A 22505-nucleotide genomic window follows, 5' to 3' on the forward strand; every position below is an offset into this window, starting at 1 on the left:
GAGCTATAAGCTCCGCCTATGATATGGAGAAAGGAGATGAGCTTTAGATGGAGATGGAGATCAAAATTTTAAAACTAAGTTGTGATATTAATACCTCAAAAGGACTAGAGAGCTATGAGGTCTGCTTATCACTAAGGGGTGAGAAGGGGAGAGTTTCAGAATCCAGTTGACTGAATGGGGAAAAGTAAAAACTACATATTTACATGTGGCTCTCTTGAGATTTCTCATAAACTAACTATAGTTAAAAACCTCTAGAAAGTCCCTGTGGCTGGGGGTGCCTGGGTGGCTCAGTCAATTAAGCATCTGACTCTTGGTTTCAACTCAGGTCATGATCTCAGGGTGGTGGGATTGAGCCCCACATGGGGCTCCATGCTCAGCGGGGAGTCTGCTTGGGATTCTCTTGTTTCCTCTGCCTCTGCCCCTCCCCCTGCATGCTCTCTCTCTCTCTCTCTCTCAAAATAAATAAATAAATCTTAAAAAAGAAAAAAGCTCCTGTGATTTTGACTTCTGGTCTCTGAAACTATAAGAGAATCAATTTCTGGTGTTTTAAGCTACCCAGTTTGTGGTAATTGATTCTGGTGGCCCTAGAAAACCAACACATCCAGCAAGGCTGCCAGATAGATGCTTTCTTTGCTCACAGCTCCCTTTCAATTCCAACTTTGTGCCCAATGTAGCCTCCCTTTGAAGGGCCTCCCCAGCCAAAGCCTCAGGGCCTTTATGCTGCCCCAGCCTTGCCCAAAACTTTTCAGGCCAGCAGCACTCCCTAATCATCCTTGCCATGGCCCATTCCTTCTAACCTGTCACCTTATTGAGGTACTTAATTTTTATTCTCTTTATGGTGCTAACAATGAGAAACGTATTAAGACAAACTTCTCAAATTGTGGCAATGGATTTGGAGCATGTAAATGCACTGAACAAATATGAAGGAAGGGGACACTCTATTTGCATGGGGTTTTAAGATAAAAATGAGGATTTCAAAGCCATTTTATGCTTGTGGCCATTCAGAGTTATTCATTCACCCAACAAGTTGTACTAAAGATCTACAATGGACCACGTGGTTCTTAGCACTGGGGATGAGCAGAAAACAAGAGGCAGATGGTTCTTTTTCTCCTGGAGCTTATATTTTAGTGGACAGAAACAGAAAACAGGTAACAAGATAATTTAGAGAGTGATGTGTGCTGTAAAGAAAACCAAAGGGAGCAGGGTGCCAGAGTGACTGGGAAGAATGTTTCCTTGGGTTGGGAATTCCAGGAGGTCTCTCTGAGGAGGTGACATTTAAGTTGAGACACAAATGGCAAGAAAAAGCTAGGCATGTTCTGAGGAAAGAATAATCTCAGAGAGAGTAGCAAGTGCCAGGTGCAGAGGGGACAGAGGGGACAGAGGCAGGAACCATGTGGCACATTGGGGAAGAGCCAGAGGCAGCTGTAGCTGGAGTGTGGCAGACAAGGGGAGACAGGAAAAAGATGCACAGGTAAGTTCAGAGTGGGAGGAAGGCAGACCATGATGACAGGTCAAGGGGCTTGGCTTTTGTTCTAACTGTAAGGGGAGGTCATTAGAAGGTTTAAAGCAGGGGAATAGCTTGATATAACTTACAGTATAAAAACAATCCCTCCAATTGCTGTTTGGAGAATATGTGAGGAAAGAGTAAAAGCAAGGAGGACAGTTAGGAGGCCAGAGGTTGTCCAAGTGACAGGTATTGGTGGCTTAGTCAGGATGGCAGGGGTTGCAGCATGGACTATACACACTCTCCTCTCATAATAGGTACACACAGGGAGGAAAAGGTCAAAGGCTGTACCACGGCCTGTGAGGCATTAATGACTGTACCCATGAGGGTGCAGATGAGGATGCTGGGTCGAAAGATCCAGAACATATTTAGTTTAAACAAGGTGCAGGTTTACTTCTGCCTCACATAACAGAGGTGAGCACTCCAGGGCTGGGTGAGAGGCTGGCCTGAAAAGCACAAAAGTGGTACACTGAGGAGCATGCCCTCCATATGTGGCTTTCATCTCCAGGTTCTGGATGGATCCTCTAGTTTGTATCTCCTGTCCAGTAGAAGGGTAGAAGGGGCAGTTTTCTTAGAGATAGGACCCAGAGTGGCACACAGTTTTCAGCTCCATCCCGCACCCATAATTCAGTCACGTGTCCACATGAAGCTGCAAGGGAGGTTGGGAAATGTACTCTCTAGCTGGGTTGTCAGCTGCTCTGAAAAACTCACACATTAATTAAATAAAGGGTGAAGGGATATTGGTGACAACTACAGTCTCTCTCACAACATTTTTAATTTATCTGCATAGTCATCTGTTATGGACTGAATTGTGTCCCCTCCAAAATTCACATGTTGAAGCCCTCACCCCCAGTAGCTTGGAATGTGACTCTCTTTGGAGAAAGGGACTTTGAAGAGGTAATTAAGGTTAAATGAGGTCATAAGGGTGGGACCCTAATCCAATATGACTGGTGTCCTTATTAGAAGAGGAAGAGACACCAGGATGTGTGCACACAGAGGAAAGGCCATCTGAGGACACAGCAAGAAGGCAGCCATTTGCTAAAATTCTAAGACAACCAGAAAAAGTCCTATTCAATAACCAGTTATAAATAAATGTGGCTCTGAGTTTCCTTTGTAAGCAAATAAATCCACGTCTTTGCCCTCAATAGCCTGTGACTGAAGGCTATACAGTTGACCCTTGAAGAATGTGGGGGTTAGGAATGCTGACCCTCTGTGAAGTCAAAAATCTGTGTATAACATTTAACACCCCCAAAACTTAATTAGTCAAAAATCTGTGTATAACTTTTAACACCCCCAAAACTTAATTACTGTTGGCCTCCTGTTGACCAGAAGCCTTACCAATAACATAAACAGTCAATTAACACATATTTTATATGTTATATGTATTATATATTGTATTCTCAAAATAAACTAGAAAAAAAACAAAACTGTAAGAAAATCATAAGGAAGAGAAAATATATTTATAGTATTGCACTGTAAAAAAGTCCATGTACAAGTGGATCCATGCAGTTCAAACCCATGTTGTTCAGGAGTCAACTGTATTTTCCCTTATATACATAAATTATTAAGTCATAAGTCCCTACTGGTTAACTACATATTTGTGTAGCAAGGTCATAAATTTAATAATATACTCAGATGTGAACAAAAAATCTTTATTTTTCATAACTGGTCTAATTCTTTCCCAAGCTCTGAAGTTGAACAGGATGACAAAGCTCACCCAGAGGCCAGTGAGGCTCCATAAGACACTCCAAGGGCCACTGTGTACACTTCAGAGGTTGACCCTTTCCTTGCTGCCATGAAGTCCCATAAACTCCTGCTCACACAGAATCCATTTGGGAAAGGATAAGGGAGAGCACATGTCCTTGAATGAGCATTTACTCAAGATGTTTCCATTTGAAAAAGAATGGTTGAACCAGAAGGGACTGAGGTCCCTGTAATAGGCAGGTTTGAGCACCACCTCAGCCTTCAGCCTTGCTCACTAGCTTAGTTGAAATATAGTTTCCATTAGGTCTTCCCTGAATGTGTAGAGCTAATAAAGGTACCACCTAGACAGCAACTCAAAACCATGTTCAGCAGAATCCAAGTTAATGACGGTTTCTTAAATAGAATTTCCTGACTTTTTTTTTAAGTTTCTGCATCATTGTTTTCAGCAATTAATTCTAACTTCATATTAAAAGCAGCTCTAATATTAGCCCAAAAAAGTCCATGTTTGCTCTTCTCCTTGGGCCATTCCAAGTAAGTCCGCTGTGTCATAAGAGCCTTCAGCTTGTGATACTTGCTGGGAATGCAGTTCTGTGGAATGGGTTCCAGCAAGATCAAGATTAAGTTATTAGATCCTTCATGAAAGAGATTGTGGTGGGCAAAGTAGAGTTCATAATGGCACCACTCACTCTGGACAAAGTTGGGAGACAAAACAAAGATGGACTTGTAACTTCTCTCAATGCAGTTTATGATATTTTCCACAATGCTCTTGCCAGGAACAAAGTTTCTCTCATGGAGACAAATCCTTATATCTTCTTTTTCTAGGCAAGGTACCAGTTCATTCTTCACCCAGGCAGAATCATGTTCACTGTATGAAATAAAAGCATGGAACTGGAGGGTTCTTTGGAGTTCTTCTAAAGGTATGTTCCTTGCCCTGCGCCGGGTCTGGGTCCACTGACACACCATCCTGAGATACCAGGGCAGATCAAAGTAGATACAGAGAGCAGTCACAGTAAGAGTCAACACCAGCACAGCGATCCCAATGGTAACAAGCAGCAGAGTTGTGTTGCAGGATAACTGAGACACGTGAAAGTCCTTCAGTGGGGTTCCCTTATAGTTTTCTGGATAGCCACACTTATAAGAATCAGGCCAACCCTCTACCACTTCACTTGATACTTGGCCTAGACTTTGGACAAATTCTCTTAGCTCACATGTACATTGGAATGGATTGTTCCCTGCTCTTATGGACCTAATCTTCTGGCAGCTCTGGAAGAAATCAGCTGATGGGTTGGAAATTGAATTAGAGTCAATAATCAGTACAGAAAGGCTGCTAAAAGTATCACAGTCAGGAAGGTGGGCTAAAGAATTGGAAGCAACATTGAGTTCTTGTAAAGCTTCTAGTTTCATGATTGGTTTAGGAATGCTCCTTATTCTGTTATTGTGAAGATCAAGTACCTTCACCTTAGGAGGTAAACATCTGAAAACAGAGTCAGCAAGTATATTTGAAGACAAATTTAACACCACTATACTCCCAACCCAAGTGCAATCTCCATCATGTCTATCATATTCCAAAGAGTTCCCACTAACATCCAATATTTCCAAAGATGTCATATGCTCAGTCATGAGACCTACTTTGTAAAGGTCTTTTAATTTATTCTTTCGTAAGATAAGTGTTTCCAATCTAACTAGTTGGGAACAATTTTGAAAAACACTATCTGTGAAAACATTCTGGGTAAAGTTCAAAAACTTAAATGTGTTTGATGGCGGAGGACAAAGCATGTGTATAAAAGGTGTATCTGATATGGTTAACATCATAATGTTCATCTCAGAAAAAATTGTGTATACTGCTGTCTGTGAAAAAATAAAAACTTCATTTTTAACATGCTCTATCTTCAATGCTTTCAGTGCTGTTTTAGAATAATGAAAATCTTCTTTATCAATCCTTTCAACTATTGTTAAATTATAAATATTGAGATATTCTACAGGTTTGGGCCAAAGAAATTGAAAAATTCTAACCAGGCATTTCCAAGTTGTTTTCACATGTTTGAGAGTAAAATTCAGTAAAGTTGGACCTCTAGTGAGTCCTGATAAAAATTTAATTAAAACTCCACAGTTGTTGTTATTCAATTTAATATTAGTCAGTTGTAAGCACCCTAAACTATTAACTGATATGTTCACTTGGACAGAAAATAACTGATTTGGATGGAAAACAAGGTGAAGTGTTTTTGTATTCAGAATTTGAAGACTTTCTGTTTCTTTTGCGGAATAACCTTCTAAATCCAGAAGGATATAACTTAGATGCAGATGAGCAATTGGTAGCAGATCTAGTTGTCGTAACTTTGTAGCACTTAATCCTAAGAAATGTAGTTGCGTCAAGTTGCCAAATTCCTTGCAGATGGGCAGGACATCAAAGTCATTGAATGAGAGGTCTAAATGCTTGAGACTTGTGATAAGATGGCAGGATATATTCTGTAACTGATTGTGAGATAAATCCAAATATTCCAAATCCCGGTTGAACTTGAAAATGCTAAAATCAAGGCCCCAGATTCTATTATGAGAAAGTTTCAAAACTTTTAGCCCTGAGAGATAGCTCATGTCAGAGATGTGAAGCTCAGATATGTTGTTCTGAGACATATCTAAGATTTTGGTTTTTGGTGGCAGGTCTTTTGGGACATGAATAAGCTTCATATTTGACATGTCTACTGCAAATTCACTTTCATCAGAGAACTGGATTATGGTTCCAACTATTAAGGTCACAATGTACACAAAATGAAAGCTTTCTGTGATAGAGTCTTTGTCTTTGGTCATGATGTTGAACTGGCTATTCCCCAAATGGTTGTTGCTGTTCTTCAGAACTTCTTGCTATGTGTCCAAATTCTAGAAATATAGTAACATTAAGATGTATAAATATTGGATGATTGCTCTCAAACCCCCACTTTTAAAACACAAAATCTCAATGATCTTTTCATTCACTATCAGAGTCATTTCTGTCCACATAATGAGGTGTGATATTTTCCCAGTTATGCAGCTTGCTGGTGCCAGGGGAGGAAATACAGACATTATTACCCAAGAATTATGGTTGTGTTTTATCCTGTCTGGGCACTCTCTGAGGGATCCACTCAGAGGCTTGGCTTTGTTTCACCCTCTTCAGAATTTTCTCAGGGCTGGAGCAGCCTCCTGGGTAATGTTTACTGAAAATCTTTAAAGGCAAACATACTAGCCACAGGCACCTGGAACAAGGAATAACAAATGTGACAAACAGCACACACACCAAAAAGCCAGGGAAAGAAGAGCCTGGGAAAAGAGATGGGGGGTCTTTGGAAAACTCTATGTATACCATGAAATCTAGAAAGCTACACATACGTCCAGGGCTGTATGGAAGCTCAAAAGATCTAAGAAAATCCTAAACTTTCACCTCTGGCTGACCTTTGGCTTTGTGAAAGCATAAAGTGAAGGCTAAGGCAGAGTTGTAAATAGCCTGGATAAGCATTGAGGAAATGCATCAACACAGAGCCAATCTACAAAGATCAGAAGTTTTGTTTTATTTTTTCTCTAGGTGTTTAAGAAAATCTCCATCAAAGCACTAGCTAGCCACTAAGCTAATGGAGTAGAGAATTCAATGGCCACACATAAAGAATACAGTCCTTACACAATACTTTAGAGCAGTCACTAAGCAAACAACCAACCACACCCCACGACAAGCAGCAACAACAAACCCTAGGAGTGAGGAGAATCTGAGTTACTACATTGTAATATTTCCAGAGTTACCATATTACAATATTCAAAATGCCTACTTTATTTTTTTTAAAGATTTTATTTATTCATTTGAGACAGAGAGAGAGAGAGAGAGCATGAGCAGGGGGGCAGTGGCAGAGGGAGAAGGAGAAGCAGACTCCCCGCTGAGCCGGGAGCCCGACGTGGGGCTCGATCCCAGGACCTGGAGATCATGACCTTAGCCAAAGGCAGATGCCTAACTATCTGAGCCACCCAGTTGCCCCCAAAATGCCTACTTTAAACAATAGAAGGCATGCAAATAAATTACAAAGTATTATCCATCTATGGGAGAAAAAAAAGAACAAAGTTAGAGAAGTGACACTACCCAACTTCAAGACTACCTATAAAGCTACAGTAAACAAGACAATATGGTATTGGTGAAAAAATGGACAGAGAGATCAATGGACCAGAATGAATAAGTCAGAAATAGGCCCACATAAATATAGCCAACTGGTCTTTGACAAAGAAGCAAAGGCAACTCAGTAAAGAAAAGACAGTCTTTCCAACAAATGATGCTGGAACTATAAGACATCCACATGCAACAACAAGATCAAAAAAAAGAGGGGAGGGTCTAACACAGACCTTATACTTTGCACAAAAATTAGCCCCAAATGGATCATAAATCTAAATGTAAACTGTAAAACTAGAAAACTTCTAGGGGATAATATAGAGAAAAAACTAGGTGACCTTGGGTTTGGAGATGACTTTTTAGATAAAACATCAAAAACACAATCCATGAAAGAAAACATTGTTAAGTTGGACTTCACTAAAATTAAAATTTTCTACTTTGCAAAAGACATCATTAAGACAATGAAAAGACAAGCCCCTGGCTGGGAAAAAATATTTACACAACACATATCTGATAAAGGACTTGTGTTCAAAATGTACAATAAACTCTTAAATTCAGCAATAAGAAAATAGCAATTTAAAAATGGACAAAAGAGGGGCACCTGGGTGGCTCAGTCGTTAAGCGTCTGCCTTCACCTAAGGTCATGATCCCAGGGTCCTGGGTTCAAGCCCTGCATCAGGCTCCCTGCTCAGTGGGAAGCCTACTTCTCCCTCTCCCACTCCCCCCGGCTTGTATTCCCTCTCTCACTGTCTCTCTCTCTCTGTCAAATAAATAAATAAAATCTTAAAATAAATAAATAATTTTTAAAATGGACAAAAGATCTGAACAGTGACCTCACCAAATAGCAAATTACCATATGAAAAGATACTCAATATATGTCATCAGAGAATTGCAAATTAAAATAATGAGATACCATTAGAGTGGCCAAAATCCTGAAACAACACCAAATATTGGTGAGGCTATGGGGCAACAGGGACTTTCAGTCATTGTTGGTGGGAATTCAAAATGGTACAGACACTTTGGAAGACAGTCTGTCAGTTTCTTACAAAGATAAATATACTCTGACCATATGATCCATCAATCACACTCCTAGGTATTTACTGAAATGAACTGAAAATCTAGTCCACTGAAAAAGTTTGCATGTAGATGTTTTAGCAGCTTTATTCACAACTACCAAAAACTGAAAGCAACAAGATGTCCTTCAGTAGGCAGAAAGGTAAACAAACTGTGGTACATCCATACAATGGAATATTATTCAGTGCTGAAAAGAAAGGAGTGATCAAGCCACAAAAAGAAATGGAGGAACCAAATGCGTATTTCTAAGTAAAAGAAACAAATATGAAAAGGCTACATGCTGTATAATTCAAACTTTATAGCATTCATAAAAAGGCAGAACTAAAGAGAAAATAAAAAGATCAATGGTTGCTAGTGTTTGGGAGAAGAGAGAGATGAATAACCAGGGCACAGAGGATTATTAGGACAGTGAAACTGTTCCATATGATATTGTAATGGTGGATACAGGACCTTCTGCATTTGTCAAAGCCCATACAACTATACAACACAAAGACTGAATCCAAATGTAAATTATGGACCTTAGTTAACAATAATATATCAATTATATAATGTACCACACTAATGCAAAATATTGTAATAAGGAAAGTATACAGAGTGGAGAAGGGGTCTATGGGAACTTCTGGACTATTTGCTCAATTTTTCTATAAAACTAAAACGTCTCTAAAAAAATAGAGTCCATTAATTTAAAAAGAGGAGAAGTATATAGAAATGCAACAAATTTCTGCATATTAATTTTGTATCCTGCAACTTTACTGAATTCATTTAACAATTCTAGCAGTTTTTTGATGGACTCTTTAGGGTTTTCTATGTATATAATCATGTCATCTGCAAATAGTGAAAATTGCACTTCTTCCTTACCAATTTGGATGCCTTTATTTCTTTTCCTTGTCTGATTGCTATGGCTAGGACTTCCAGTATCATGTTGAATAAGAGTGGTGAGAATGGACATCCTTGTTCCTGATCTTAGAGGAAAAGCTCTCAGTTTTTCTCCATTGAGTATGATGTTAGCTGTGGGCTTTTCATATAAGACCTTTATTATGTTGAGGTATGTTCTCTGTAAAACTACTTTGATTTGAGAGTTTTTATCATGAATGGGATGTTATACTTTGTCAGATGCTTTTTCTGCATCTATTGAGATGATCATATGGTTTTATCCTTTCTCTTGATGTGATGTATCACATTAATTGTTTTGCAAATACTGAACCACCCTTACATCCCTCGAATAAATCCCACTTGATAGTGATGAGTGATTTTTTAAAATGTATTATTGGATTCAGTTTGCTTGTATTTTGATGAGGATTGTTGCATCTATGTTCATCAGAGATATTGGCTTGTAGTTCTTTTCTTGTAGTATCTTTATCTGGTTTTAGTTTCAGGGTAATGCTGGTCTCATAGAATGAATTTGGAAGCTTTTCTTCCTCTTCTATTTTTTGGAATAGTTTGAGAAGACCAAATATTAATTCTTCTTTAAAGTTTGGTAGAATTTGTCTGTGAACCCATCTGTTCCTGGAGTTTTGTTGGGAGTTTTTTGAATACTGATCTAATTTTATTGCTAGTAATCAGTCTGTTCAAATTTTCTATGTCTTCCTGATTCAGTTTTGGAAGGTTACAAATTCTTCTGTTGTCCAATTTGAAATTAAGAGAAACAATCCCATTTACAATTGCACCAAAAATAATAAAATACCTAGGAATAAACTTAACCAAGGAGGTGAAAGGTCTGTACTCCAAAAACTATGAAACATTGATGAATTAAATTGAAGATAACACAAATTAAAAAAATTCCATGCTCATGGATTGGAAGAACCAATATTATTAAAATGTCCATACAACCCAAGGCAATCTACAGATTCAATGCAATCTCTATCAACATACCAACATCATTTCACAGAACTAGAGCAAATAATACTAAAATTTGTATGGAACAACAAAAGACCCTGAATAGCCAAAGCAATCAAGAAAAAAGAACAAGGCAGAGGTATCACAGCCTCAGATTTCAAGATATACTACAAAGCTGTAGTAATAAAAAAAAACTATACTTACACAAAAATAGATGCATAGATCAATAGAACAGAACAGAGAGCCCAGAAGTAAACCCACATTTATATGGTCCATTCATCTACAATAAAGGAGGCAAGACTATACAATGGGGAAAAGACAGTCTCTTCAAAAAATGGTGTTGGGAAAACTGGACCACTTCTTACACCATACACAAAAATAAAATCAAAATGGATTTTAAAAAACAGGAAACAAAGGAGAAGAAAAAATTAATAGAAATGGTTACTGAAGAAGCACAGGCATTTATTTACTAGACAAAGGTTTTTTTTTGGTTTTTTTGTTTTTTTTTTTAAAGATTTTATTTATTTGACAGAGAGAGACACAGCGAGAGAGAGAAACAAGCAGGGGGAGTGGGAGAGGGAGAAGCAGGCCTCCCGCTGAGTGGGGAGCCCAATGTGGGGCTCGATCCCAGGACCCTGGGATCATAACCCGAGCCGAAGGCAGACGCTTAACGACTGAGCCACCCAGGCACCCCCTAGACAAAGGTTTTAAATCAACTGTCTTAGAAGTTAACTACATGACTATGGTCTCTTTTCATTGGACTTAGAGGATACTTTATTCTCTTTTAAAAGGCAGTCCTTTATCCCTCCAAAAGGTTATATCACTCAGTTTGATAATCTAAAATTGTATAAAAGGGCAATCAAGGAGCTATTTCCAGAAACTACAAGACATTCTCAAGAGTCTACACCAGTATTCAATTTGGCACTAGACTCAGCCATCTGCTGCAGCCAGTGACTTCTCATGGGTCAAGGGCTAACAAACCCATTTATCTCTTTCTCCAGTGACTAATCTTACCTAGGGTTAACTTTCTAGCTCTTTTCTGAAAACGTGACACACATAGAATGTCCACCGTGTTACCAGAAAACATTAGATGAGTGTGCGATAAGCTCCTGGTGGTCATTATGAAGCCATGCACGCAGTTGGCCAGACTTTCAGATCCTCAGCTAGTTTGGCCAAGGCAACATGAGATAAAAGGAATGGGGGGCACCTGGGTGGCTCAGTTGGTTGAGTGTTCAGCTCTTGATTTTGGCTCAGATCATGATCTCAGGATCCTGGAATCGAGTCCCACATTGGGCTCCATGCTCAGCAGGAAGTCTACTTGAGGATTCACTCTCCCTCTCCCACTGCCCCACCCCCTGCTCATGCTCACATGCTCTCTCTCTCAACTAAAAACAAATAAATCTTTTAAAAAAAGGAATGGGGAGGAAGGTGGGTGAAGGTTGGAAGGTCCATCCACCTGTGGTTTGATGCCTAAATCTCTGTGGTACATGACAGGATAGATCCTTTTGTGAGGATGAAGATTGGAATAAGGCCAAGTTTGTGTCACAAGGAAGAACCACCTACTCCCTCCATCTCCATGAACTGGACCTCACCAATACCAGTTGTAGCTGGGCTGGGAGAGATAATACCACTGTTCATGGAGCCATTTGAGAAGATACGACACACCAAACTGGACATTTATGACTGGCTGAGGGGTAGAAGCAGGCACAGCAGCCCACGGACCCCATGTTTGTGACTGAGACAAAGCAGTGGGACTATAATTGTGCAAAAGATCAAGCAAGAAGCTAGTCCCAGAAACTAAGACAAACACTCATGAGTCTATACCATTCCAGCTTTGATCTGCACGGAAAAGCATTTATGAGCCCCTGCAGGGAACAAAAGATAGCAGGACAGACGGAGGGTTCCCCAGCTGCCTAATTCCCACTGCAGCATCCTAAAAGCAGCAATGACAGCTGTGATGTCCACAGGGCAGCATCCTGCACCTACACCAGAGTGCCCACAGCCGCACCTGCCTGGAACCACCTACACGCAGACGTTAGAGGTACTCTTACAGACCGGGAAGAGGCAGATGAGATAACATAAATACTCCACCCTTTGTGGCCACGGGAAATTTTTTTAGTCACAGGATCTCATTCTTTGACACAATTCCCATAAAAATGGATTTGTGTTTTTCCAATTCCACTAGACTAAAAGCAACAAATTGAGAGAGATAGGAATTGGCATTTGATAATCTGAAAACATCAAGTTCCTACAGTTGACATGCTGATAAAACAGGAAAAGAGAGTGAAATATTAAAAAGTACATTGAAGAAGTCAGAAGGCATGTCAATTTGAAGCTGCTGTATGTATGGGATAACAGTTTTCCCAGAGCCCAGAAAGTCTTCCTGTACTACAGCAGATTAGAGGCGTTGATGTTCATGACACTGATGCTGAGTGAATGAGTAAAGATTACCTGTCTGAAGAGTGGAGGCAGGTGCACGAAGCCACAGACGCCATACTTGAGACTGGTACAAAGGGCTGGAATGTGAGGTTCACTATACCCTATTCAAGAGCTGATCTACACAGGTAAACATCTAGAAGCTCCCAGGTGACAAGAGCAGACATTTCTTAAGTAGGGCCTTGTGTAGCAGGAACAATTGAAAGCAGATATTGACTACTTGTTGTTCAGTTTTATTAACAAAAGGACCCACTGTTCATCACCTGAAGGTATACTGGAAATAGTAAAACAGTTAAGAGGTAAGTAGGGTTTCAATTAACCATTCTTTGGAAGAGTAAAACTCTTCTGGGCTGGAGAATTTCATTACAAAATGGCATATGGTTAAACGTCCCTAGGGGTGCCTGGGTGGTGCATTCGGTTATGCATCCACTCTTGGTTTTGACTCAGGTCATGATCTCAGGGTCATGAGATCAAGCCCCGCCTCGGCTCTGCACTCAGCATGGAGTCTGCTTGAGATTCTTTTCCCCTCCTTCTCCCTCCCCCTCTGCTCACCCCCCGACCACACACACACACACACACACACACACACACACTCACTCTCTCTCTCTCTCAAAATAAATAAATAAATAAATAATAGAATTTTTAAAAGTCCCTCACTGCTCCTCTTCTACAGCTTCTCCCAATTGCCACCAAAACACCCATGAAAACACAGAAACTTCTAAAAACCCACCTTGCCATCAAAAACAAAGAAGGATAGAAAATTGATGGTGGGATCCAAAAGCATCTACACACATGGAAAGGTATCAGGAGCCATTTTAAGGAAAATCCATCATACTCAAGCTTTGTCTCGGGAAAATAGACTCCTTGACAAAAGGTGGGAAGGAATTTTGTCCCTCCCTCTGTTTGCATATCTGTTTGCAGATGTATGATCTTATATGTAGAGAGTATGAATGACTTCATGAAAAAACTGTTAGAACTATTAAATTCAGTAAGGTTGCAGATAGAAAGCCAACATACAAACAGTTGCATATCTATGTATTAACAACAAACTATCTGAAAAAGAAATAAAAAAAATCCCATTTACAAATGCATCAAAAAGACTAAAATAGCTGGGAATAATTTTAACCAAGGAGGTGAAAGACCTGTATACTGAAAACTATAAGACATTGATGAAAGAAGTTGAAGAAGACACAATTCCAGTATTCATTGATCAGAAGAATTATACTGTTACAGTGCTCATACTACCCAAAGCCATCTATAGATTCAGTGCAATCTCTATTAAAATTCCAAGGGCATTTTTCACAGAAGTGGAAAAGAGAATTCTAAAATTCATATGAAATTACAAAAGACTCCAACTGTCAAAGCAATCTTAAGGCAGAACAAAGAGGCATCACACTTCATGATTTCAAACTATACTACAAAGCTGTAGTAATCAAAACAGTATGGTGTTGGCATAAAAACAGACAATGTAGACCAGTGGAACAGAATCAAGAACCCAGAAATAAACCCATGCTTATACAGTCAACTAATATTTGACAACTAATATTTGACAAGGGAGGCAAAAATACTTGAAAATGTAGTCTCTTCAGTGGTGAATGGTATTGGAAAAACTGTATATGCACATGTAAAAGAATTGGACCCCTATCTTACCCACTTACAAAAAAGCTTACTCCAAGTGGATTAAAAACTTAACTAAAAGACCCGAAATCATAAAGTTCCAAGAAGAATATATAGGGGAAAAGCTCCCTGACATTAGTCTTGGCAAAAATTTTTTGGATCTGACACCAAAAACATAGGCAACGAAAACAAAAATAAACAAATGAAAGTACATCAAACTAAAAAGTACTGTACAACAAAAGAAACAAGCAGCAAAATGCAAAGTCAACCTACAAAATTGGAGAAAATATTTATAAATCATATTATCTGATAAGGGATTAATACCCAAAATATATAAGGAACTCAGAGAACTCAATAGGAAATAATAATAATAATAAATTTTTAAAAATAATTTGATTAAGAAATGGACAGAAGACCTGAATAGACATTTTTTCAAAGAAGACATACAGATGGCCAACTAGTACATCAGAAGATGCTCAACATCACTGATCATCAGGGAAATGCAAATCAAAACCACAATGAGCTATCACCTCACACTTGTTAGAATGGATCTCAAAAAGACAAAGATAACCTGTGTTGACAAGGATGTAGAGAAAAGGGAACCCTTGTGCACCATTGGTGGGAAGGTAAATTGGTACAGCCATTGTGGAAAACAGTAGTTTCCTCAAAAAATTAAAAATAGAATTAGCATATGATCCAGCAATCCCACTTCTGGGCATACATCCAAAGGCAATGAAATCACTGTCTCAAAAAATCATGCTTCACTATATTCATTGCAGGATTATTCACAATAGCCAGGACATGAAAACAACATAGGTGTCCAATGGCAGATGAATAGGTAAAGAAAATGTGAGATATATAAAAAATGGAATATTATTTAGCCATAAAAAGAAGGAAAGCCTGCCATTTGTGACAACATGGATAGAACTTGAGGGCATTATGCTAAGTGAAATAAAGTCAGACTGAGAAAAATAAATACTGTATGATCTCACTTATATGAGAATCTAAAAAAGCCAAACTGATAGAAACAGAGAGTAGAAAGGGGGTTGCCAAGGGCTTGGAGACAGGGGAAATGAGGAGATGTTGGTCAAAGGGTACAAACTTCCAGATATAAGATGAATGAGTTCTGGGAATCTAATGTGCAGCCTAATGACTATAGTTAACAGTACTGTATTATATACTTGAGAGTTGCTAAGACAGCAGATTCTCACAACTGAAAATAAAAGGTCATTATGTGAGGTGATGGATTTGTTAACCTTTTTGTGGTAACATTTTGCAATATATACATATATATTGTTATATATGTGTGTATATTGCTATATACATGTATGTATCAAATTATCACATTGTAGATCTTAAATTTACACAGTGTTATATGTTAATTATATCTCAATAAATCTACGGGGGAAAAAGAACTGAATAAGAGGTAGGGAGGGACTTTAGGGTGGGTGCATATTGCATTCTGAGATGTGTAAGCCATACAACAATACTTGTAAAAGGGCAAAGATAAGAACACTAGGGGGCTGTATTCATCAGGAATTGCAGTTTGTATATGTAATACTCCATTAGGTCAAAGTATCAGAGAATTGGGCAATGAGGATAAGAGAGTTTACTACTTCATACTGGTTAAAACAAATAGCTCACAATGAAAATATAACAGATAAAGACACTTCACAGTGAATAACTGCATCAAAATTTACAAAGCAAAAATGCTAAAAACACAAGGAGATATTGATAGTGAAGACATGTAGTGCATTTCTCTGGGTCACAATTAGATCAAGCACATAAGATACGCATATGAGGATTTGAATAAAATAATTAATAAAGGATTTAATAGAGACTTTGAACCTATAGAAAAAGAATATTGTACTAAGTCCCCAGGTTTCATGGAGCATTTGCTAATATTGATTAAGTCAAATAAATTTTTTAATAAATACTCCAAAGCAGAAATTTGTAAAGTCATTTTTCAGACTACAAAATAAACTTTTTAAACCACTTTTTAAAACGTTCTAAACATTTTCTGGATCAAGAAAATCACATTTTCAATTACAAACATTAAAAATTATGAGAGTCAACAATGTGGTGTGCACATACTCTAGCCTCCTCCTCTTGCCCTAAATCCCCTAAATGATGGGGGAGAAAAATACACACACTTACACACACACACATATTTAAAGCCAGGAAGAGAAGTCTTTAGGGGAACTGAAACCAAGAGAAGTTTCTGAAAATCACAAGCAGACTGGACTATGACAGAGTACTAGCTTTTGAAAGATGTCCACCTCCTAACCCCAGAACTTGCAAATATGCTATTACATGGAAAAAGGGAATTCAAGTTGAAGATGGAATTAAATTTGCTAATTCACTGACCTTAAAATAAGAGGGTTATCCTGGATTATTCAAGTAGAACCAGTCTAATTACAAGGGTCCTTAAAAACAGAAGAGGGAGGCAGAAGAGGAGGTCAGAGTGACCTGATGTGAGAAGGGCTTGAGTTGCCATGAGGAAGGGGCCATGAGCCAAGAAATGCAGGTAGCATTCAGAAACTCAAAAAGGCAAGTAAATGGATTCTCCCCTAGAGCCTCCAGAAGGAATGCAGCCTTGCCAACACCTTTATATAAGCCCAACAAGACCTATGTTGGAGTACTAACTTACATAACTGTAAGATAATAGATGTGTTTTTTAAGCCACTGAGTTTGTGGTAATTTGCTACAGCAGCAATATAAAATTAATACAGACTAGTTTGGCCCACCCTTCTGACAAACAGGCTGTGAAAACAGATCAACAAGCAGTTTGACACGGAGCTTCAACCACAATTTGGGTTGCACAATCAAAAAGCATGACACAAAAAAAACACCATGATGGAAAGGAACCAAACTCAAGATATAAGAGAAGTTAACACCCAAACAACTATTTTAAAATGGAAAAAAAAAAAAGAGAGAGAGAAGTTAACACCCAAGAAAACAGAGATAAAAGAGCAGAATAGCCGTTGATAATAGATAGATATCCTGAGAGAGAGATAAGTATTCTAAAAAAGAATGGAATAGGGATCATGGAAATTAAAAACTTAATAACTGAAATGGAAAACTCATTGTATGAGTTGAGTTGCAGAGTGGCAATGCTGATGTGAGAATTTGTGAGATGGAAGACCAAGAAGAGAATTTTCCCAAAACACAGCACAAGAGGCCAAATGATGATATAAACAAGAAATACTAAAAGACCTGGAAGACAGATCCACCATCTGAATTACCAGAGGACAGACTATCCTCTGAAAAATAAACTGACTCCCCCACAAAAAAAAAAAAAAAAAAGGCAATAAAGGGGACACAAGAAGGAATACTTTGCAAAGAAGGTAGGAAAAATTAGTGCTAAATTCCCATAAGTATGGATGACAAAAATTTTAATAAAAATGTGTAACTAAAATTGCCAACAATTACAAGGGAGTTAGTAGACAATGGGGGAGAGGGAGAGAGTGAACTAAAAGCATGCTGTGATCCTTGCCTGATTAAGGAGAATCTATAGATAGATACCAGTTAATTCAAGATGTTACTAGAAAAATACAAGTCTAAGTATGTATATTATAAAATTGAGAGTAATTACTAGAAAATACAAATAAAAGAGATAAATTCCAATCATTTGGTGGTGGGGAGAAGCTCAGAATGAAGAAATCCTAATCCATCTAGCCCCTAACTGAAGGAGTAATACATAATGATTAATTAGGGTTTTCCTAATACTGTAAGAATGGCTTATTATTATTAACAAATCTATGATGATAATACGTCAATAGATAAAAGGAGAAAAGCAGATGAGCATCTCCACAGATGTTAAAAATTCACCTGTTAAATTCAGCATTTATCTCTGACTAAAAATACAACTTTAATTAAAGTAGATATTGAAAAGATACTTTGGAAAACTTGATGAAAAAACATTACCTAACTTAAATATCCCACTCCCAAGGCATTTCTGTTAAATTCAAAGTCAAAAATGCCCACTGTTACTTAACAGTGTTCTAGAAGTTCCAGCCATTATAATTAAGGTGGGAGAGGAGGAATGAGAGATAGAAATATTGGAATGCAGAAAATAAAATGATCACTATTTTTAGATATATGATTGTTAGCATGGAAAATCCAAGAGAAGTAATGGAAAAACTGTTAAAACCAGTAAAAAAAAAGAGTATGATAAAGTGGCCAGTACAAAATAAATTATTTTTTGAAAAGGAAATCTAATTGTCTAAAAATAGTGGGTTGTCAAGTAGATTACGGTTATCTCCATATAATTAAATATTACCATGTGGCCTTTAAAAATAATGAAAACCTAATTCCATGGGAAATTGCACACCATCTATATGTAAGTGACAAAAAGTTTATTTTTAAAATGTACAGCAATAAATATGTATAGATACACGTGGGAAAATTAAGATACATATCAAGATACTAAGTAATTATCTCTACATGGTAAGATTATAAGGGAATTTTATTTTCCTCTTAGCTGTTACCTGTACTCTTCAAATTTTCAACATTCAAAATTAAGAAGAGCACATTATTGGGGCGCCTGGGTGGCTCAGTTTGTTAAGCATCTGACTCTTGATTTCGGCCAGGTCCTGATCTCAGGGTCGTGAGATAGGGCCCCCCATCAGGCTCTACACTGGGTGTGAAGCCTGCGTAAGATTCTCTCTCTCTCTCCCTCCGCCCCTCCCCCCCACTTGCACTCTTTCTCTCTAAAAAAAAAAAATTAATTAATTAAAAAATAACGATAATATATAAAAAAGAAGAGCACATTATTTGCTCAGAAAATATACCAAAAAATTAAAAATCAATAGTTAATAATATGAATTATGTCCAATCTCACAAAAAATAAAAATGTTCCCTATGTTTATTGCAGCATTATTTAAAAAGCCAGGATATAGAAGCAACTCAGGTGTCCATCCATGGATGAATGGATAAAGAAGATATTTATACAGTATTTATACAGTAGAATATTCCTCAACCGTAATTATTACTTACCATTTGCAACAACGTGGATGGACCTGTAATGCTGAGTGAAGCCAGTCAGACAAAGACAAATACCCTATGATTTCACTTATATGTGGAATCTAAAAAACAAAACAAACAAATAAATGACAAAAAGTAGAAAACAGACCCATAAATACAGAGAACAAACAGGTGGTGGCCAGAGCGGAGAGGGGTGGGAAGATGGGCAAAATGGGTGAAGTGGAGTGGGAGGTATGGGCTTCCAGTTACGGAATGAACACGTCAAGGTGATAAAAGGTACATCATAGGGAAGATAGTCGATGTCATTGTAATAGTATCATATGGTGACAGATGGTAACCACACTTGGGGTGAGCACTGCATAACATTTAGACTTGTTGAGTCACTATATTGTGAACTGATACTAATGTATCAAAACTAATGTAACACTGCCTGTCAACCATACTTGAATTTTTAAAAAATGCATATTAAAACAAGACAGGACCTAACATCTAGATGAATCATGTTCTGGGTCTCAGTTTAGACAGACCCAGCAAAGAAGTTACTTGAATAACAAAGGAAGAAGGGATTTTAGAATGGACCCAGCACTAGATTCTATTAAAAGATAATAAATGTTAATTTTTGATAATGTGCTTTGGCCATGTAGGAAAATGTACTTCTTTTAGAGATATAGAATGAAGCATTTACAGAGGGAATGTTATGATGTCTATAATTTATTTAAGCATAAAAAGATAAAGTGAATCAAATGGGAATTCTTGTTTCTTCAAGATTAAAAAAAGTATGATTATTTTTACCTACCAAACTGGAAGAATTAAAAAATATAATAGCCAGCATTGGCAGATGTGACTAAAATGAGAACTCTTGTTTACTACTGGCAGAAATGAAAAATTAGTACAAGCTTCCTGAAGGGCAATTTGGTCACATACAGAAATTCCTTAAAAACATGCTTCCCCTTATTTTAGCAATTCCACTTCTCAGAATTTTCTCCTAAAGGAATTATCAGAAATACACATAAAACTATTACTATGAAAATGCTTGTGACGTGATGAAAAATTGAAAAAAAAATAAAGTCTAGTCTAGAAAACAGTTTAATCAGTTATTGTATACCTATAACACAGAATAGGTAGCCTCATGCAGCCTCAAATACTGTACTTTTGAAATAATATGTTATGTAAATTAATTTATATTTATATTAAATATAAGCTATAAATAATATAATGAATAAAAGAATACAAAATCGTGTATGTAGTAGGACTCGAATTTTGTAAAATATGATTAAAACCTGACAAAATACACAAAGCCTCGGGAAAAAGAGATTAGGAGGGAATATACCAAATGCTAATAGTGGTTATCTCTGGATCTCTGAATCATAGATACATTTAATTTTCTTTCTTATACTTTTGTATATAGTTGTAAAATTTCTAATTTTGAACATTTTGTAACTCAAAAGGTTTGTCTCAAAATATAGCTATTGTAAAAATATTTTTTTTATTTTTTTATTTTTTAAGATTTTATTTATTTATTTGAGAGAGAGAGAGAGAGAGAGAGAGCACATGAGAGGGGGAGGGTCAGAGGGAGAAGCAGACTCCCTGCTGAGCAGGGAGCCCGATGCGGGACTCGATCCCAGGACTCTAGGATCATGACCTGAGCCGAAGGCAGTCGCTTAACCAACTGAGCCACCCAGGCGCCCCTATTGTAAAAATATTTTATATTTAAAGAAACCTGTTTATATTATTTGGAATATTGATACATACAGAGAACCTCTTCCACACGATAGTAGATCCTTGACACTCATGGATGAGAAGGCACTGAGAGGTCTCTCCATGGTGTCTATTCAGGGGACTGAAACTCCGCCACCATGTAGGAAAGTTGACCAGCTGCCCTGAGAACATCCTACCCCCCCCAACACAAATATTCCTCCAAGAGCATTTATATTCTCAAGTAGCTCCTAGTGTATACACTTAACAAGCCAGCCAGGAGCTTTTCTATTTAAGCAAAATAAAGGAGAGGGAAAAGAGGGAGCAGACGGTCAGAGAGTCCATAATTTGCTTTAAAAGCAAGTAAAAAGAGATCAAAGGTAAAAGTTTTTTTTTTCTTTAATGCATCCAACAAAAAGAGGGAGAAAAAAAGACAGATGAAAGCAGCTCTATTTCAAGGCGGGGGGGAACTCTGGTGGATAGGATCTATGAAAATTAAAACTACGAACAAGACACGATGAACAAAACATTGAGGTAAGTGTGAGTCCAAAGTTAAGTCAACTAAGACAGAAAGAAAGGCACTGCTTTATTTGCCAAAGTTTAGGTAAGAGACCTGGAAGACAGCAGTGCTAGACCCATCCCTGCCACTTCCACCATTTAATAAATGTTTATTCCGAGCGCACGTACTGTGCCAGGCGTCAGGAGCCGGGGCTGGAAATTCGAAGAGCGCTGACATAATCCCTGCTTTCAAAGTGCTGCTACCTGAGTGACAGATCCGAAGGAACAACTACAGCCCCACGTGACGTCACGGGGGGAGATCAAAGGCTCCCGTCCGTCTCCCCATAAAAACACGTAACTTGGGCTGGGTGCCGCGCGAGGGGCAGAAACTGCTGTAAACGTTACGGGAAGCCAGCAACTAGAGAGAGGTGAGAAATGTAGACAGAAACAGAAGAAATAACATCAGTGTTTTCCCTGAACAATGGCTGCAAGTGCTAGTTGTTTTTACGTCTTTTCAAGACAGTCCCGGAAGACACCCCCACTTTTTTATCGTTCTTGGAAATTAAAAGGACACTGAAAATCAGCTGGCAAACATTTCCAAGAAGCGGTACCTGTCTCCGGTGTCACCATCGTTGGCATTCTCTCGCGTATTTGAGGTACTCGAGGCCGTAATGTGAACAAGCCACAAAAGCCTGCTTACTTACCAGGAGGTTTCTTTCCCAGGAAAAGAGAAAGTAACTTTCAAAACGCAAGAGGAAAGCAAGTGCTTGACCAAATGCAGCGCCTTGGTTTAAGTACCGTGGTGCCACAGAAACGATTTTGTGCCATCTGTTGAGCCTTCCTGGAATTACACCGACATAGGAATTTCCTTTTCAAAGGTCACGTGAAAAGCACGTAGGTCAGCAAGATTTTTTTTTTTTTTTTTGTCTGGGCTACAGACTCAAACAGTAATCCAATTTTTAAGTTCGTACGAGCACACAGTTTAGGACAATTTCAGTGGGAAGGAAAATATTTCTTCTAAGGTAAGATTTATCT

At 38.1% G+C, this 22505-nt stretch overlaps 1 protein-coding gene across 5 annotated transcripts; it reads right to left on the minus strand.

Annotated features, from left to right (window-relative positions):
* Positions 1–3142: 3142 nt before the first annotated feature.
* Positions 3143–22242, minus strand: TLR6 (toll like receptor 6). Of its 5 annotated transcripts, XM_078068510.1 has the most exons (3): positions 19290–19373; positions 6272–6435; positions 3143–6082 (listed from the first exon to the last, which is right to left on the minus strand). In XM_078068510.1, the coding sequence occupies exon 3, from the start codon at positions 6011–6013 to the stop codon at positions 3629–3631; it is 2385 nt and encodes a 794-aa protein (XP_077924636.1). In that variant the 5' UTR covers positions 6014–6082; positions 6272–6435; positions 19290–19373; the 3' UTR covers positions 3143–3628. The 5 variants fall into 5 exon arrangements, with proteins under 5 accessions (XP_077924636.1, XP_035968436.1, XP_035968426.1 ...); XM_036112543.2 differs by lacking the exons at positions 6272–6435; positions 19290–19373 and adding an exon at positions 22175–22242; XM_036112533.2 differs by lacking the exons at positions 6272–6435; positions 19290–19373 and adding an exon at positions 22082–22146.
* Between the last annotated feature and the right edge of the window lie 263 nt (positions 22243–22505).

The sequence above is a fragment of the Halichoerus grypus genome, chromosome 3 (genome assembly GCF_964656455.1).
Source record: "Halichoerus grypus chromosome 3, mHalGry1.hap1.1, whole genome shotgun sequence".
Lineage (NCBI taxonomy): Eukaryota > Metazoa > Chordata > Mammalia > Carnivora > Phocidae > Halichoerus > Halichoerus grypus.